This window comes from Copadichromis virginalis, linkage group LG8 (genome assembly GCF_057382275.1).
Source record: "Copadichromis virginalis isolate Kocher_CV1m ecotype Utaka linkage group LG8, C_Virginalis_male_GT1.1, whole genome shotgun sequence".
NCBI classification, from domain to species: Eukaryota; Metazoa; Chordata; class Actinopteri; order Cichliformes; family Cichlidae; genus Copadichromis; species Copadichromis virginalis.
The window spans coordinates 25,927,702-25,946,502 of NC_140625.1; the positions used below are offsets into that span (position 1 = coordinate 25,927,702).

At 39.8% G+C, this 18,801-nt stretch overlaps 1 protein-coding gene across 2 annotated transcripts in view; it reads left to right on the top strand.

The window, feature by feature from the left end:
* scn4aa (sodium channel, voltage-gated, type IV, alpha, a) overlaps nucleotides 1-18,460 on the top strand; it is a 30,669-nt gene extending 12,209 nt beyond the window's left edge. The window contains exons 2-27 of one of the 2 annotated variants that reach the window (XM_085466793.1): nucleotides 792-1,092; nucleotides 1,288-1,406; nucleotides 1,487-1,576; nucleotides 1,659-1,787; nucleotides 2,310-2,401; nucleotides 2,520-2,810; nucleotides 2,919-2,982; nucleotides 3,150-3,291; nucleotides 3,402-3,599; nucleotides 5,330-5,500; nucleotides 5,688-5,817; nucleotides 6,300-6,538; nucleotides 6,624-6,797; nucleotides 6,905-7,261; nucleotides 9,463-9,945; nucleotides 10,502-10,543; nucleotides 10,620-10,743; nucleotides 10,860-11,014; nucleotides 11,129-11,302; nucleotides 11,401-11,523; nucleotides 12,603-12,884; nucleotides 12,969-13,022; nucleotides 13,254-13,391; nucleotides 13,552-13,656; nucleotides 13,897-14,167; nucleotides 14,265-18,460. In XM_085466793.1, the coding sequence (XP_085322919.1) occupies nucleotides 841-1,092; nucleotides 1,288-1,406; nucleotides 1,487-1,576; nucleotides 1,659-1,787; nucleotides 2,310-2,401; nucleotides 2,520-2,810; nucleotides 2,919-2,982; nucleotides 3,150-3,291; nucleotides 3,402-3,599; nucleotides 5,330-5,500; nucleotides 5,688-5,817; nucleotides 6,300-6,538; nucleotides 6,624-6,797; nucleotides 6,905-7,261; nucleotides 9,463-9,945; nucleotides 10,502-10,543; nucleotides 10,620-10,743; nucleotides 10,860-11,014; nucleotides 11,129-11,302; nucleotides 11,401-11,523; nucleotides 12,603-12,884; nucleotides 12,969-13,022; nucleotides 13,254-13,391; nucleotides 13,552-13,656; nucleotides 13,897-14,167; nucleotides 14,265-15,556 (5,691 nt within the window). In that variant the 5' untranslated portion in view covers nucleotides 792-840 and the 3' untranslated portion in view covers nucleotides 15,557-18,460. Of the gene's footprint in view, nucleotides 1-791; nucleotides 1,093-1,287; nucleotides 1,407-1,436; nucleotides 1,577-1,658; nucleotides 1,788-2,309; nucleotides 2,402-2,519; nucleotides 2,811-2,918; nucleotides 2,983-3,149; nucleotides 3,292-3,401; nucleotides 3,600-5,329; nucleotides 5,501-5,687; nucleotides 5,818-6,299; nucleotides 6,539-6,623; nucleotides 6,798-6,904; nucleotides 7,262-9,462; nucleotides 9,946-10,501; nucleotides 10,544-10,619; nucleotides 10,744-10,859; nucleotides 11,015-11,128; nucleotides 11,303-11,400; nucleotides 11,524-12,602; nucleotides 12,885-12,968; nucleotides 13,023-13,253; nucleotides 13,392-13,551; nucleotides 13,657-13,896; nucleotides 14,168-14,264 lie in introns of those variants that run through there. The other variant, XM_085466792.1, reaches the window with a different exon arrangement.
* The last annotated feature ends 341 nt before the right edge of the window (nucleotides 18,461-18,801 follow it).

Genomic DNA, 18,801 nt, shown 5'->3' on the forward strand with positions numbered 1-18,801 from the left:
ACAGGAGTGCCACCACTGTAGCCCATCTGCTTGAAGGTTTGATATGCTATGTGTTTGGAGGTGGTGTTCTGCATGCCTTGGTTATAATGAGTTATTTGAGTTACATTTGGCACTGAGTGTATCAGCAAATGTACAACAACTCCTAATGTTTACTGGTGTATTTGGTCCATAATTGGTTTGTAAACCATCATTTTGAAGGTTATCGTAAAGTTGCAACAAGTGTTCATAAATCTTTTTTTTAAGGTTATTACATTTATAACATGTATAACATGTTTGTAAAGTAGCAGGCAGAGAAGCAGTTTTATAAATCACAAGACTGTTAAACTACACACTGAGGTTTCAGTCAACCTTTAACCTTTAGTTATTGTTTACATCTGCATCACATTGTGGATCTGATGAGGCTGCTTGAGCTGATTGCAACCATTCAAAACTGCTTTTTAAGTTCCACCTGAATGAGTTTTAGAAGCATCCTTAAAGTGGCTCTCTGCTCAGTGACACTTAAAATAGCACTGCACAAGCTGCACAAAGCAGCCGAGGAGGACAAGAAGTCAGACCCAAGAACCCAAGATGCACAACAGTCAAGACAAACAAGAGTTCACCTGGGCATCTGATGCATATTGTTAGTTAGAAAAGGCAATGTTATACGGGTTATGTAAATTTGTAAAGCTCATGTTTTGATTTGCTTTGTGTTGAAGGTTTTTGTATGTCCTATCTGCATGTGACACCTGGACCTATTTAAAAATCTATGGTTGTTTTATATTCTCTCTGTTCATTCACTGTCCTCCCACCAGCTCCTTCTAGGGAAACCCCGGCAAGGCGGTATCCCTTCGCAATGCAAAGATGGTGCTGCTGCTTCCTCCCCCAGGCACCGATGCGTTTCGCCCCTTTACTCTGGAATCACTGGCGAAGATCAAGAGGCTCGAGGAGGAAAGGAAAAAGGCAGCAGAAGTAAAGGCTGATGACGAGGAACCAGCAACCCCGAATGCTGATCTGGAGGCAGGCAAGGGTCTGCCCATGATCTTTGGGGACCCTCCACCAGAGCTGCTCAACACACCCCTGGAGGACATAGACCCCTTCTATGAAACACAGAAAGTCAGTATGAGCACACATGGAAGAAAAAGCTCTGCTGAAGCACACAAACACATTGCACACTCAGGCTCTAATAAACTCGACTGTATCTTAAAATGTGTCATTGCAGCTCCATGCAGGGTCTCTTAGAGAATTAATTGAAATGTTGTTTTTTGTGCAAAAAATTACAAACTTCATAGATAATTTTGTGTTTTTCAGACATTCATTGTGATCACCAAAGGAAACACGATCTTCAGGTTCAACGCAGAACCGGCGTGCAACATTCTGAGCCCCTTTAGTTTGGTTAGGAGAGGAGCCATCAAAATTCTCATACATTCATATCCTTTTGATTTATTGAGTGTATTTTAGTTTGAATGGTGTGACAGTATTCTTGTACGCTTCCTTAATCCTGACTTAAATTATTTAGCATGTTCATCATGATTACAATTCTATCGAATTGCGTGTTCATGACAATGAGCAACCCACCAGCATGGAGTAAAACTGTTGAGTAAGTAGCTCATCACTGATTATTCACAGGTCACACCTCACACAGTAGTTTGGATAATTAATTCTGATTATTTTCTTTGTAGGTATGTCTTTACTGGTATTTATACCTTTGAGGCAACAGTTAAAGTGTTGTCTCGAGGTTTCTGTGTTGGATCTTTTACATTCCTTCGAGATCCATGGAATTGGCTGGATTTCATGGTGATCAGCATGGCGTAAGTATCTGCTTGTGTGTTTATTTAAACTATGTAGATGCATTTGGTAAATAGTTGTTAGTACTTAAATGACAGTAGGAACTCCACCCTTTTTGCTGGTGCAATATAACCACTGAAGGTTATCCAACAAAGACATTTGGTTTTAGTAAAAGATTGACTAAAACCAAATGTTTTTCCATTTGCTTCATTACATCAGAACAGTGTACCTGTCTTATTAGCTGCTAGTGTGGTTCCCTTTTTACACCTCGGCTGTAAAATTCTGATGGGGTATTGTCGTCACCTTGCCGGGAGGGTGGGCAACATAGACACCCAAGTTTGTGAATGTGATAATTCAAGAAGGAAGTCACCTAGGATTTTCAAATTACCACAGGTGTATCTATTAAAAATCGGAAACACACAAACACAGAGTACCGCTGGCCGCTGCCAATGTTTTTGTTTTATTTTTATGTTTTATGATGAGACCTCTGCTTACATCGGGTGGCACGGAAACCATTTCCTTGATATGTTTGTGCCTTTTCCCAGTTACGTCACTGAATTCGTTGACCTCGGCAATGTGTCTGCTCTGAGGACATTTCGTGTGCTTCGAGCCCTTAAAACAATTACTGTGATTCCTGGTATGCGTTCTGTTTTAATATAACACTAATAGTTTAACTCCACTCAGTACACATTATTTTTACTGGTTTTTGAGACTTCCAAATATAGACCACTCATGTATCAATTGTGTTTTGTCAGGTTTGAAAACAATTGTGGCTGCTTTGATCCAGTCAGTGAAGAAAATGGGGGACGTGATGATTCTGACAGTCTTCGCCCTTGCGGTTTTTGCACTCGTTGGTCTTCAGCTTTTTATGGGAAACCTGCGACAGAAATGTGTGCGATGGCCCATCCAAACAAATGACACCATGTTTGAAATCTTTAACGGCACCTCTTCATCCAATAACACAGTGGACTTCAACGACACCATTGGCTTAAATGATACATATACCAACAGCACCTTCAATTTCACTGAATATATTGAAAACTCAGGTATTTTTCATCTAATCTCTAAGTTTTTCATCTGTAATTTTAAATCAATATTGTCCACAGTGGTGTAAAGGTGTAGCTTTTCCAATTTCTTTTTTTGGTTGATTATAGAGAATCAATACTTTCTGGAAGGCAGCCAAGATGCTCTGATTTGTGGAAACAGCTCCGATGCTGGGTGCGTATCACCACAAAGATGCTACAGTGCTAATTTTGTCTTTTATTTGGGGTACTGGAGTTTCAGTCCAGACATGAGCCTTAACTGAAGTTTTAGAAAGGTTGCAAGTGTGATTTGGAGGCTGGGAGTCCAGATGTAGTTGGATAACTTTTCTTCTCTGCTGACAGGAAGTGCCCCGAAGGATACACATGCATGAAGGCTGGGAGGAACCCAAACTTTGGCTACACCAGCTTTGATTCTTTTGGCTGGGCCTTCCTTGCCCTCTTCAGGCTCATGACCCAGGACTACTGGGAGAACCTTTTCCAGCTGGTTGGCTCTTCTTTCATTTGCTTCATTACAGTTTATGCTTTAATTTTAAAAATGTATTGTGAAGAAATTTGTCCTTAGTCCTCGTAGCTTCTTTTCTGTTCTTAAAACAGATCATGAGGGCAGCTGGTAGGACATACATGATGTTCTTTGTAGTCGTTATCTTTCTGGGCTCCTTCTACCTCATCAATCTTATCCTGGCTGTGGTAGCCATGGCTTATGACGAACAGAATCAGGCAACTCGGCAAGAGGCCATCGAAAAAGAGGAGGAGTTCCAGCGACTACTAGAGCAAGTCAAGAATCAAGAGCAGGTAACTTGCACCGGCCTGTTACACTGAAATCAGAATTAGTTCAAAAACTGATTAAAACAAATGGCAAACAAATTTGTGTTCCATTTGCTTGATTTATTATTTTTTCCAAAAACAATCAAAAGCATTTTTGATGCAAGTTTCAAAGACTATTATTGGCAAATAAATCAAACTTATACACAGAGACAGTATTTACAGTGTTGAACCTCCTTCTTTATATGCAGTTCTTTCTGGCACCGGATGCTTTTCAAGGGATGTGATCTAGGGAGACTCTTGGTCATAGATTCAAACTATTATTTACTTTGCCTTGTGACGTGGTGCTTTTTCCTTCCTGAAAAATGCACTGATTAACACTAAATTCCTCCTGGATGACTGGAAGAGATTGGTCTTTGCCTGGATCAAATTCAAAATAAAACTGAATATGCAAAGTGTATAAGACACAAATATGTGCCACAACAACCACTTTTAACCACAACTATTTGGATTTAGTGTCCCAGCAATCCCTGACTCATTGCCAAATTTATATTACTTTACAATAACTTCCCATGCTGTCCACGTGTTCAAACGTTTAGAGTATTATTACAGGTCAAAACTAGTCTCACCTTCAAGCCTTTTAGCCAAAATCCCAGTACTGGTTTTTGCCATCCTATGGCTCATAGTAAAAACTTTGTTTTCTTCTTTTTATTCAGTATTATCCATCCATCCTTCCACCTTCTTCTGGGTTGCGGGGGCAGCAGCCTAAGCAGAGAAGCCCAGACCTCCCTCTCCCCAGCCACCTCCTCCAGCTTGTCCGGGGGAACACCAAGGCGTTCCCAGGCCAGCCGAGAGATATAATCTCTCCAGTGTTTCCTGGGTCTGCCCCAGGGCCTCCTCCCTGTGGGACATGCCTGGAACTCCTCAACCAGGAGGGCCCAGTAGGCATCCTTGTCAGATGCCCGAACCACCTCAGCTGGCTCCTTTCGATGTGGAAGAGCAGCGGCTCTACTCTGATCTCCTCCCTGAACTTCTCACCTTGAACTTCTCACCCTATTTCAAAGGGAGATGCCATCCACCCTTCGGAGGAAGCCCATTTCTGCCACCTGTATCCGCGATCTTGTTCTTTCGGTCACTACCCACAGTAGTGTAGCTTTTCCAATTTCTTTTTTTGGTTGACCATAGGTGAGAGTAGGGAATCGCTACCTTATCATGGTGTAGGGAGTTTTGTGTCCCAGGGCTCCCAGTGGCTATGTTGTCCAGGGGCTTCTGCCCCCTGGTAGGGTCTCTTATAGCAAATTGGTCCTGGGTGAGGGACCAGACAAAGAGCAATTCAGAAGACCCCTATGAGAAGAACACCTAGGGAACAGTTCACCCTGCTCAGGATAGGGTTACGAGGGCCCCACTCTAGAGCCAGGTCCGGAGAGTTTGCCCGAGGGCAAGCGTCTGGTGGCCATCTTCCTAACCCATCCTGCAGGAAGACCCATCTTTCTGCAGGACCATCTCCTGCAGGAGGCACCGTTGGGGTCGGGTGCATTGTGAGCCGGATGGTGGCCAGGAGCGGTGTCCCTGATGGACCGATCCCTGGCTACCAAGACTAGCAGATGGGACATGGAATGTCACCTATTCAGTACTAAATTATAATAAAGTAATATTTTATACTGTAAAATTACAGCCGAGCCATCTTTTAAAGGGTTTTATAAACTGTCCAATGCAATAACAAAGACTTCTTACTGAATGACTTATCTTCTGCCAATCAGGCTAAGATGCTTGGTAGCCAAGGCACTCTAACCAGCAAGAACTCGCTCAGCCATCACACTGGGTCTGATTTGGCAGATGACGAACAGAGCCTTGACCGTGATGAAATTGTCAAAGATTGCAATGGGAGAATTATTCCACGTCTGATGATCAGAGCGCCTACCATGAACGAGGTAAGTTATAGTTAGTGCTGCCTGTATGAGTGTTTTAAAAACCTTTGCCTTGTCCATCTGCAATTACATACCTTGACTTATGTGTTTTGAGAAATTCTCAAACTATATTTGTAGCACTTTGGTCAACATTGTTGGATATAAAGTGCGTTTAAATAAAGACTCTATGCTATGCTATGCTATTTTACAGTCTGCCATGGATTATGAATGCGGAGAGAAGTCACTGGGCTCCGTTCACAGCATGCTTCAACTGGATGAACCATGCATGGCAGAGAGAACTGCTAGTGCTCTGACTGTGCTCACTGCAGCTGCCATGGAAGGTACAGCACCAAACACACACAATATTGATATCACACTAACAAAATTAGGATATGTTGTTTAGCTTTGATTAATGTAAGCTGAGGGCACAACAACATAACCTCTATTTCGGGGTAATGTTTTTTTTTTATACTGCGTGGAGAAATCTGGCATCTGGAAGTGTCGGGTGCCACTGGGGGTGAAGAAGAAATACACAAGGCTTAGCATTAGGTGCTCTGGTGTGAGCAATAATTCCTAAGATTATCAAGCAGTTGTTAACATTGTTCATTAATTTATCCAAGGCCGATACAGTGGAGTTGTCTTGAGCTTATCATAACGAGGCTAAATATATTGTGTGTAGCAGAGATTCCTGTCAAACATGGTGTTAAGCTAGATCTATTTCAGCACAGCTATAACCTGAAGCAACAAGACTTGGACTTTAGGTTGAAAGTTTAGGTTTAAGTGAGGTTTAATATTACCTTTTGTTTTCTGCCTCTTTCTCTAGAGTTGGAGGAGACTCAGAGGCCATGCCCACCTGGCTGGTACAAATTTGCTGACCTTTTCCTGAAGTGGGACTGCTGTACCCCCTGGGTGGTCTTTAAAAAGCGAGTATACTTTGTTGTGATGGACCCTTTTGTTGACCTGGCTATCACTATCTGCATTGTGCTCAACACCCTCTTCATGGCCATGGAGCACTACCCCATGACCCCGGAGTTTGACTATATGCTGTCAGTGGGGAATCTGGTATGTGCTGCCTAACATTTTAAAATACTTTAAAGACATTGCTCAGATTTAAGGGGTGAAAAAAACATTTATCTTTTTTAAAAAGGTTTTTACAGGTATTTTCACAGCAGAAATGGTCTTCAAGCTTATTGCTATGGATCCCTACTACTACTTTCAAGTTGGCTGGAACATATTCGACAGCATCATTGTTACACTCAGTCTGGTGGAGTTGGGGCTGGCAAATGTTCAGGGTCTGTCAGTCCTCAGATCATTCCGTCTGGTGAGACACACTGATTAAATTTCTTTGCATCAGTTTAACACAGTGGAATTACCTGCTCTGCTATTACTAAATGTTTTTATTTATTTTTGTCCCATGTTTGGTGACAGCTTCGAGTTTTCAAACTGGCAAAGTCCTGGCCCACTCTCAACATGCTCATCAAGATCATCGGTAACTCAGTAGGGGCTTTAGGAAACCTGACTTTGGTGCTGGCCATCATCGTCTTCATTTTTGCCGTCGTGGGCATGCAGCTCTTTGGCAAGAACTACAACGACTGTGTGTGCAAGATCTCCTTGGACTGTGAATTGCCGCGCTGGCACATGAACGACTTCTTCCACTCATTTCTTATCGTGTTTCGCATCCTGTGTGGGGAGTGGATCGAGACTATGTGGGACTGCATGGAGGTTGCCGGAACTGGGATGTGTTTAGTTGTCTTCATGTTGGTCATGGTCATTGGAAACCTAGTGGTGAGTCCAACAACTGCATGCTATCTTCAGACTGAAGATTGAAGAAAGAAAGTCTTAGTTATTTCAGTGATCCATCTAGGAGATTGTGAAGTAAATATTTGAGTATGTTAAGGAAAAACTTGTGAAACTTTTTTTTGTTGGAGCTGGAGGAAAGAACTGTTTATGCGGATCAGCCAAAAGATTAAAACAACCTCTCTTATACCGTGCATGCCCCAGTCGTGCAGCCAAGAAAATTTTGACCCATCAGTGCAGGATCACCTGACCTCCTCACCCCTGTGGTTCGAGACTTCAGATCCTCTGTGTTCTGTGGGTTGTTGCATAGTATCCATGGATCAGGCTTGTTATGGCACCTCTCACGGGTATTTTGAGATTTTTCATGTTCCTCAAGCTGCTCCTGAGCAGTTTTTGTTGTTTGATTGGACTCATTGCCCAACTGGGGATCTAGATGAATGACATGTGTCAGAGTGACATTTATTTCCCAGGAGATTGTTTCAGTCCAACATATACAATTTAACAGAACAGCCTTTGAACTGATTGAGAGTGATGAGGCTTCAGGGTTTGTAATGCTTTCTGAAGAATTCTGAGTGTCTGTAGCATGAAAACGCTGCCCCCTGACCTTTTTATCTTGGCCTCACGAAACAAGGCCATACAGACCATCACTGTCAGACATCATTTCAGCATCATATTTAATGACTAGAGCCAAATCCATTTCCTATCAGGTTATTCATAGAAATGAAAAGGAAATGGCTCATCATCAAGGTTTGAAGTATTGTGTTAGGCACGCTGTGCCAAAATTGTTGAGGCTTCTTGGATCTTAAAGTTACTTACCCACTGTTAAACCTGAGCATGCTTACTTAACACATGAATGTACACTTTTTTCTCTAATAATGAGGCAAATAATATACTTACAAGGTTCATGGGAGGGGGTTTCTATTTAAATCTAATGACTTAAGCTACCAAACAGTGGTTTTGACCTTGAGTATGCGCTAAGATCCGGCTCAAGTAAGCATGCTGCCACTGATGGAACAAACGCGGACAGCTGAGCGAGCACAGCTCAGGTGGCAGTGCGTCTGGGTGTAAAAGAGAAGTCATTTGATAGCAGATTGAACTCTAATCGATGTAGAGGTAATCATATTGAGCCATCAACACCACAGCATATGGAGCAGAGAAGATTTAAAGGGGACTTATTATGTTTTTATTTATTTTATGTCATACATTACTGTTAGAATGGTGGATGATCATTCTGTGTGAGATGGGCAGCCAATTAGAATAAACTTGGCTCAGAGGGAGGGGCTTATTTTGAACTGAGAATCACGCAGAGTATTTTCTTTAGTTGAATGAGCATGAAATCACCACTAGCTTTTATGCATAGTTTTTATTAAACAAATGATAATATAACATCAGCTCAAGCTGCTGGCTGTGCCTTCAGATAAAACCAAAAGTAATGAGTTTTAAATGTTTAGATTTTTTTTTTTAATTTTAATCTATTTTGCAGCAAGAAATTGACTGGGTACATTTCCTATAGGCCACACTGTTCCTCTAAGACAAGGAAGAAATGTCTCACTTCATCAGGTTACCGGAACTGTACAAAGCTAATGGAATTAGCTGACAAATCACCTGAATTATATTCCAGGAGACTAGGAACATGACCCTGAAAAACACTATAACCTCTACCACAGTTATTTTTTCCACTCATCAAAGATCATCAAATCCATTTCCGATCTTTCATTGTCGCGTTTGGTTTTTGTGCAGCTCATATTGTCCATCAGCTTTATTTTCTTATTGACATCTCTGACACTGGAATAAACGAGATGAGCATTCCCACTAGTCCATGTAACCATGATCTCCTGCTAAACCTGGGAAATAGAAGCCGTGAAATCAAATAACATGTTTGAGTAACTAAAGATAGCTGCATCTGAGACAGGAGGCAGACAACATAATATTTACTGATGTGACGTCACAGGAACAATATGGTATATGATGTCTGCTTGAGCTATTCCAAACTTGTGTTTGGTTCAGCAAAGTTAGTACAGTTTTACTCACTAATCACTGGATATAAACTTGATCACTGTTTTGCAGTCGAGTAATGATTCCTAATTCTCACTTCTTTAGGCATCACTTTGACTGTCAAATATTTATTTTCACTAAACAAAATGAACAATAAGAAGCTGTTAATTACCTTCATTACTCTTTGAACTCAGGTGCTGAACCTCTTTTTGGCCTTACTGCTCAGCTCGTTCAGTGGAGACAACCTTTCTGCAGGAGAAGATGACGGAGAGATGAACAATCTCCAGATTGCCATCGGCAGGATCACACGGTTCATCGACTGGTTTAAAGCGTTCATCATTCAAACTATCTTGCGGACTCTTGGCAGAAAGCCCAAGGAGCCTGACGAGGGCCCTGCTGATGACGTCGACCCTAAAACGGAAGGAATTGAAATGAACCATTTGGACACCAGTCAGACTTTCAAACTGGCAGATGGGATATCAGATTGCCTAGTTGAAGGCCGGCCTTCTGGATTTATTGTGGATGGAGAGTTTAGTCTTAGTGTGCCAATTGCCCAGGGAGAGTCAGACTTTGAAAATCTGGGAGAGGACGATGAGGATGATGAAGATGAAACCAGTGATTCCAATGATGATAATCACTCTGAGAGTTTAGATGAGGGACATAGCCAGCAGAATACCGTAAGAAAACTTCTTATCCAAAGTCTTATACAGTTCATTTCAAATAATTGCCATCTTGTGATCTATTATTCATCTCAAAATAAGATTTTAACAGCTCTTGACCACCAACGATAAATTGTATTGGTTAATTCATTCATTCATTCATTCACGAGTCCAACTTGACTTTTTTGTTTTCAAATTTGCAGCTAAAATTCAATTAATCAGGAAATATATTTCCAGCATAAGTAAAATTCGACTTTGGTTAACAAACTGGCAACATAGCTTAAACATGTATTGGAACTTTGTATTAGGAAATTTACCAAACATTAAAATAAATCCTAACTATCATCAGAATATATATATTTTTGTAACTGTTGGAAATAAGGCAGCAAAGAAAATAATTATTCTCAAAATAAATAATACCGGATGTTGTTCCTGACGTAACCTCAAAGGGATTTGTCTGTGCTCCCAGGATCCCCATAATGTATTTTTGGGACAATAAACTTGTGTGCTGGATGTTTCTCAAACTCCTATGAACGCTTAATAAAGTTTGTTTTCTGTTCGTCTGCTGTTTCAGGAAAATGTGAAAGATCAAATTAGTATCCCAGGAAATATCAAAGTGAGTTAACAGTATTTTCATCTGTGTGATTGCATAAGGCATTTGCATCTGAACTTTAACTGTGATTCTTGTCTAGCTGATGGGTGCTCGGAATAGTGAAGATTCTTCAGTATGCAGCACAGCAGACTATCGACCACCTGAGCCTGAACCGGAAATAGAAGAGCCAGAGCCACTGGAGCCAGAGGCGTGCTTCACTGACAGTATGAACAACAATTTTATTAAATAAGCAAAACTAAAAAGTCACAGAAGTCTTTTTCAGTAGCCATTCTGTAATCTGACATTATGAGGTAATCGCAAACCTTTCCACTTTTCTCAGACTGTGTGAGGCGCTGGCCATGTCTGATGGTGGACATCACCCAAGACAAAGGCAAAAAATGGTGGAACCTCCGCAAGACCTGCTTTACTATTGTGGAGCATGATTGGTTTGAAACCTTCATAATCTTTATGATCCTCCTCAGCAGTGGAGCTCTTGTGAGTGTTGTCATAACAGCAACAAATTTAGAAACGATGACCTTTTTATGATAGCGTTAAGACACTGATCCTGTCATGACACATATCTAGGTAGATAATGTTTTCTTTTGGCAGGCTTTTGAAGATATATACATAGAAAAGCGCCGAACGATCAAGATAATTCTGGAGTATGCTGACAAGATTTTCACCTACATATTTGTCATCGAGATGCTCCTTAAATGGGTTGCATATGGCTTCAAGACCTATTTCACCAATGCCTGGTGTTGGCTAGACTTTTTCATTGTAGATGTAAGTTTCACTGCTTGCCTGTATGTGATAATACATCTCCTATGCCAGAAAGGTTTTGTGATAGCACTTGAATGGGAAATGTTTTGATTCTGCTACAGATTTCCCTGATTAGTTTAGTTGCCAACTGGATGGGCTACTCTGACCTTGGGCCAATCAAATCCCTCAGAACCCTCAGAGCACTAAGGCCTCTTCGCGCACTATCAAGATTTGAAGGGATGAGGGTAAGTTATTGGCTGCTAATGCTTGTTTCATATGGAATTTGTAATACTTAATGTTAACATTATAATATTTTGAATGGTTAACACTGATTTAGAAGATGCAAACCTGTCATGTTTGATGCACTCTTGTACTAATTTGCCTGGCTTTGTCCAACTGTGTTTGTTGAATGCATGCTTAAACCACAGCTGCTGTAACAGAGGTGACTGAGGTGAGTTTCCCGGAGTCAGTTGACTAACTAATCAATGCATTCACTTAAGTAAGATTTTTGTTGTAGCCCTGTGCAAAAGTCTTGAACCACCACTCATTTCTTTCTTTTCTTTTTTCCTTTCCAAGGAGTCAGACATTCTTGTTATTTTAAAGTGTTTTTGAGCAAGTTTTCCTTTGTTTCTGAAGATCTTTCAAAGCTTTTCTTTGGACATTAGCTGCTTTTTCACTCATTTTCAGTCAGGTTCTTGTACCCGACCTTATCTTTCCTTTTATTTTTGTTTATTTGTTTGTTAAGTCACCTAAGATTGACCTATAAATCATTCAAGTATAAAAGATGTATCCAACTCAAAGGATCAGTATTGTGTGTCAGCAAATAACAGTTTAGCCAAGAACCAATTTGAATTGTATCTTTAAGCACTTTGTTTCTAGCAGCCTGTTGCAAAAGCAGATAATGTTCTCTTTTCTTTAGCTGAGTCTATAAAACATGACATGCAGTCTGGGATCATTTTGGTAGAGAACGAAACAAAAGTCAAGAAGCCTGGAGAACTAGACCAGAGGACTCCTTTTAGGAAACAGAATAAAACTTGCCTAAGAAAGCTCAGACTACAATATAGAAAATAGGTGGCAATGCCAAATATTGACTTGAAATCTTGTTAGGGTTCTAAAAACTCTGTTTGTGACTTACATACTGTGCTCTCATGAATATTTGCACCTTTCAATAAATTGCTCCACCTATTTCCCATCTTGCTAACAAATTATAGAGAAATGTGGGGTGCTTTTGCACAGTACTTCAGGTCTTACAGCTGAATAAATTATTGAATAAATCTGAATATCTATTGCAAAGTTCTAAACAGAGTCTTGTCTTGTGGGGCAGGTGGTGGTAAACGCTCTCGTTGGAGCAATTCCCTCCATCTTCAACGTGCTACTGGTGTGTCTGATTTTTTGGCTCATCTTCAGCATCATGGGAGTTAATTTGTTTGCTGGGAAGTTCTACCGCTGCATCAACACCACATCGGAGGAGCTTTTCCCCATCACTGAAGTCAATAACCGGAGCGACTGCATGGCCATCAAAGAAGCGACACAGGAGGCCCGCTGGGTCAACATGAAAGTCAACTATGACAATGTTGGACAAGGCTACCTGTCCCTACTTCAAGTGGTGAGGTGTTTTGTTTGAGTTAAAGAAAATTAGTAGTCATATTTACTGATACATATTTTAAATAAATGTTTTCACTGACTGCAGGCAACTTTTAAAGGTTGGATGGACATCATGTATGCTGCTGTCGACTCAAGAGAGGTAATGATTTTGTGTCTTTGAAGTTCTGGTGAGCTGCATAAAGGAATCCTCATCTGGGGCAATAAATTGCGACTATGAGTCCAATTACAATTATTTCCTTAGAAGAGCATGTATGCATTGCAATCTGACATTATAAAATATCCGATGAATCAAATGAAGAAAATCTTCCAACCTGTAACTGAGCAAATGATGATGATTAGGCATTTATTCACCTGTATTTTTTCTACTTAGGTGGAAGAGCAACCATCCTACGAAATCAACCTCTACATGTACATGTACTTTGTCATATTCATTATCTTTGGCTCTTTCTTCACACTTAACCTCTTCATTGGGGTCATTATTGATAACTTTAGTCAGCAAAAGAAAAAGATAAGTATAAGACTTTGTTCATCTGAAATAGTGCCTGTGCAAAAGCATTGAGTGTTTTCTTTCCTATTTTCAAGTGTACAATTTTATAACTTTAAACCACATAGACTTGTGACATTATTTAAATTCCTATAATTACGTTTGAATTCTGCTTTTTCCGCACTTTGGAGATGAAGACATCTTTATGACTGATGAACAGAAAAAGTACTATGAAGCCATGAAGAAACTTGGTTCCAAGAAGCCACAGAAGCCAATTCCTCGTCCAACGGTAAGACATTATGATTATTTTAGTTTTCTGTATTAGCAATGCTTTATGTTGATCAGTCCAAGACTGGAAAACTTGCATGTATGAATGACATCATCAGAAGTAATGATGCTTCACGTTGGCATGCATAACGTGGCTATGTTCACCTTTTCTGCACACTACTTGTGTTAACAGGCCAAATGACTTTCCTGGATTTGTATTTCTGTTCCTCACTGCTCTCGATTTGCTTCCTCTCCTTTACAGAACCTAATCCAGGGCATAGTGTTTGACTTCATCAGTCAGCAATTCTTTGACATCTTCATTATGGTCCTCATTTGCCTCAATATGGTGTCCATGATGGTGGAAACAGATGACCAAAGTGCAGAGAAAGAGGATTTCCTCTTTAAGTTAAACGTGGCTTTCATTGTGGTCTTCACTGGAGAGTGTGTGTTGAAGGTCTTTGCCCTGCGGCAGTACTACTTCACCAATGGATGGAACATTTTTGATTTTGTCGTGGTCATCTTGTCAATAGCTGGTGGGTAATTAATGAATTAAAAGTACAGCTGTGAATTGCTAATTTGGTCCAGCAGATATATTGATACATTGTTGCTTTTCTGTGTGTTTTCTTTCAGGTACAATGCTCTCAGACCTAATTGAGAAGTACTTTGTGTCACCAACTCTTTTCAGGGTGATCAGACTGGCCAGGATAGGCAGGATTCTACGTCTTATTAAAGGAGCTAAGGGCATTCGGACGCTTCTATTTGCCCTGATGATGTCCCTACCTGCTCTATTCAATATTGGTCTCCTGCTCTTCCTCAATATGTTCATCTTCTCTATATTTGGGATGTCAAATTTTGCCTATGTCAAAAAGGAGGCTGGGATTGATGATATATTTAATTTTGAAACATTTGGAGGAAGCATTATCTGCTTGTTCCAGATTACAACATCTGCAGGCTGGGATGGACTTCTACTTCCAATGCTGAACCGGGAGCCTCCAGACTGTGATCCAGACTTTGAGCATCCTGGCACGAATGTAAAGGGCAACTGTGGAAGCCCTGGCATGGGCATGGTGTTCTTCTGCAGTTACATCATCATCTCATTCTTGGTGGTGGTCAACATGTATATTGCGATCATCTTAGAGAACTTCAATGTGGCTCAGGAGGAAAGCAGCGATCCACTCAGTGAGGACGACTTTGAGATGTTCAATGAGACATGGGAGAAATTTGACGTTGATGGAACTCAGTTTATTGAGTATAGCCAGCTCTCAGATTTTTGTGATACCTTGCAGGAGCCACTGAAGGTTGCCAAACCCAACCTGTTCCAGCTGATCGAAATGGATCTCCCCTTGGTTGCTGGAGATAAGATCCACTACTTGGATGTGTTGATGGCTGTCACTCAGTTGATCTTGGGAAACACAGTGGAGATGGAAGCAATACGGAATAGCACTGAGGAAAAATTTAAGGATAGCAAAGACACCTTTGCACCAGTTATCACAACGGTGCGCCACAAAGAAGAGCAGAGGGCCGCTGTGGTTATTCAGAGGGCTTACCGCAGCCATCTTCTGAGGCGCTGCTTATGCCATGCAGCTTTTATGCATCGATCTAAGAAGATGGGGAGAAAGAAAGAAGGTGACGATCCACCAGAAAAAAAAGGGTTGATTGCACGAAGGTTAGGGGTTCTCTATGGGAGTAATGCAGAGCTTGCTGAGGAAATGGAGCAAGCAGCTTTAGAAACTTTGGCAAGACAACAGCCCTCTAATCCTGAGGCAATGTCACATTACAGAGAGGCACGGTGCTGTCCAGAAACCCCCGTGCAAAATATTGTCGTTGTTCCTGTAGAAGTCACTAATGAGGTTTTATTGCATTCTGCCCCCAACCAACACCTCTTGACTCTACAAGAAAACCTGACAGAGTCAGTTGTATAGTAAACTGCACAATATAATTATTTGTCTCTTCCCTCTATTCTTCTTTTTTTTTTTTTAACAGTGATGGAAACTGTTCTTGTTAATGTATAAGTGTCGCTGATATGCTTTTTAACTCTAGATACAGAAGAGTCTAACTGATGTTTCGAATGCAGTTTTTATCCCTAAACTTAAGAATCTATTCCTCTTTTTTTTCATGCTACATTTAATTTTCTTGGGTATTGAAAGTGAAACTGAAGTGTGTACTGCCAAGCAGGTTCAAAATAACAGGGTTTTTGTGTGCAAAAGTGCGCGTTAACTGCCTTGACAAAACCTACAGGTTCAGTTTTAAGGTTCAGTTCAGTTTTAATGAGTTCAGTTGGTGGTGGTGGTTCACAAGTTAACAGAGAAAGTTGGTTACCAACTTTCTCTGTTAACCCCAGTTTTCTGTTTCAGGCTCAGGGAAATTTGATGCTTTCTTCTACACAAAATAAACAAATTGCCTTGCATCAGTAGGGAGGAAAAGGAGGCAAAATCAAACAAAAATAAAAAAAAATATGATGAGAAGAACACACCAGAAAACTGCTAATGTTGTAAATCCACATGAATATATGTGTTTTACCATTCTCGTCAGTTACACATAGGAGGTCTGAAACTTCAAACTATATTTCATCATGATATTGATGAACGATAATGATGGAATAAACATGAAATCGTACATATACATTTCATGCATCATCAAATTAACGTGTGCTAATTCTCGTGGCAATGCGAAGCTTGGAGTTTGCGCTGTTGCAATTAGACTGGGGTATTACACTAATAATAGTCTGTGGCTCAGCTGGTATTAAAATAATATTCTCTCAGCTCAGAATCATATTTCATTAAAAGAACTTTTGAAAACACAACACTTACAGCTAATTATACCTAACCTATCCGGGTTAAAAGAGGTTTTAGTGACACTAAAATCTCTGGTTTAAGTCTGAACATACCTTGTCGTACACCCCTCAATGTTTCCTTCATAGAAACATAAAACTTAACAAAATTGGTCAAGGAAAATTGTGATTTAATGCACAATTCAAAAATAATGAAACAGTAAGATATGATTTCTTTCAGTTTAACAGAAATACAAGATCTAATATTTATTTTAACCTTTTTTATCCAATAAAAATATGCTAGACTTTACTGTAGGCTGAAACATTATTGTGGACTAGAATCTGTTTTATGGTAAATTTCTAGTGGGAAGAAAACAAACAAACAAACAAACAAAAAAACCAGAAAGAAAAACAAAGGCAAAACCTAAATTGAGATAAGCTAACAATAGCTGATTCACATGAACGTGAATCAGAACAGATGGATTGCAAAAACTATGATGAAAAACATGAACATAAACCAAAGCTTGAAAATAATCCTGTGACTTGAAGTCCATGATGCTAGACAAACAGATAACCCGACACTGAACAGAGAACGACAGAGGACCTAAATACACAGGATAATGATAATGAGGGAAGTGAAAACACCTGGGGATAATGAGCTGACACAATTGAATCTGAATGCAACAGGGGAAGTACAACTAAACACACTGAACATGGAACACCAGACCCTTCAAAGTAAAACAGGAAACAACAGAACGTAGACAAGACAAGACAAGCTTGACAACGTGAACACAAAGACATTACAAATGACAGACTTCACAGGGGACAGGAAAAGACTCATATCAGGAGACATAGACGAAACATAAACTAAAACTCAACTAAGACAAATTAATAATACTGGAACAAGTATTATCTCAATATATAAGAAGCAAAGAAAATACAAAATAAAACAAAAAAATCATAATTCATGTTATCAAAAGGTAAAGAGTATAAAAGACTAATATTAGTGTTTTATTATTAATTAGGTACCAGATGACTTTCTATGGGGAATCTGTTTTGTACACAGGTAAATAAATTGCTATAAAATAGAGTCTCTGGATCTCATTGTCCCTCTCTTTCTGTGAAACTACTTATTAGTTAACAATGGGGTTAACTAAACCCACATGGTGTGGCTAATATAGTTAGCATCTGTTCCTAACAGGCTCATTCAGGCAGGCCCAGTTTATATTGCACTATTTATGTCCCTCCAAGTCAAATAAGAGCAGTTCACTGCACTCCACTGAATGATTTCAAAGGTTATTTCCCACTTACATACTGTATGCATGTTTATATTTATATTTTTTGGTCCCTTCAGATATCAGATGTTCTCAAAACCTAAATCAGCCATGTTTGGCCATTTCATAGCTGGATTTCCCTTTCAGCATTCAGGTTTGAACGCTGTCTGTAAACTTACAATGTGATGTTTTTATGTTAATGTGGCTGTATTAGAGAACTGCTAAGCACATACCTACTCGCTGTGCATTAAAAGGAAGTTTCGTCTCAGGTTAGATCACAAGATGCAAGGCACACACATTGAATGGTTGAATAAAAAAAAAAACATGTGCCACTTTCCAAAATGTAGTTAATCAGATCTTTTTACAAATTTACAAGAAAACCTGCAGTGGATCTAGTCATATAAACATGTTAATTCTCTTGCTTTTGTCTAAGTCTTAATAGAAATTATGATGTCTTACTTTAAATATATGGTACTGTGTAAAACTTGCAGGCAGTTTTAAAAGTAATTTCATATAAACATATATTTTTTAAATTTAGCAATAAACTTCATTTAAAGTGCAGTAAACACAGAAAGAAATCAAATAAAATCACTCTTTGTGAATATAATTTATTTCGAGAACGGTACCACTCCTCTTTGGTACTTCGTCATGCAGTATTATTATTATTATTATTATTTTATTTTTTCATTTTAATTTGCACAGGTAGGTTGTCCCAAGCATCCTAAAGACTTTCCTTGACTGTTTTGTGGATTTATTTTTTCTCTTCATGCAGTTCTCGACTCGATGTTGATATCTGATCAGATGCCCCTTTACATTCTGCACAGTACTGTATATACATGAATAACATATGCACTTTTACAGTTTTCTAGCTTGTTTTTTTTAACAATAAGCAATAACATGTCTATTTTCATTGAGTTTGACACTGTTCCAATTTCATCTTTGGAGAAGGTACATAAATTATGAATGTTTCCTCCACAAGGGGTCTCTCTTGTCATATCCTGCTGCTACAGCATGGCAGTTTTTCCTGTCAGGAGACTGTAACGTGACCATCCGAACTCCTATGTGAGACTGAGACACCGCTGCACCACTCAGCTATAGTGTCCTCTCATGGGACAGTCATATT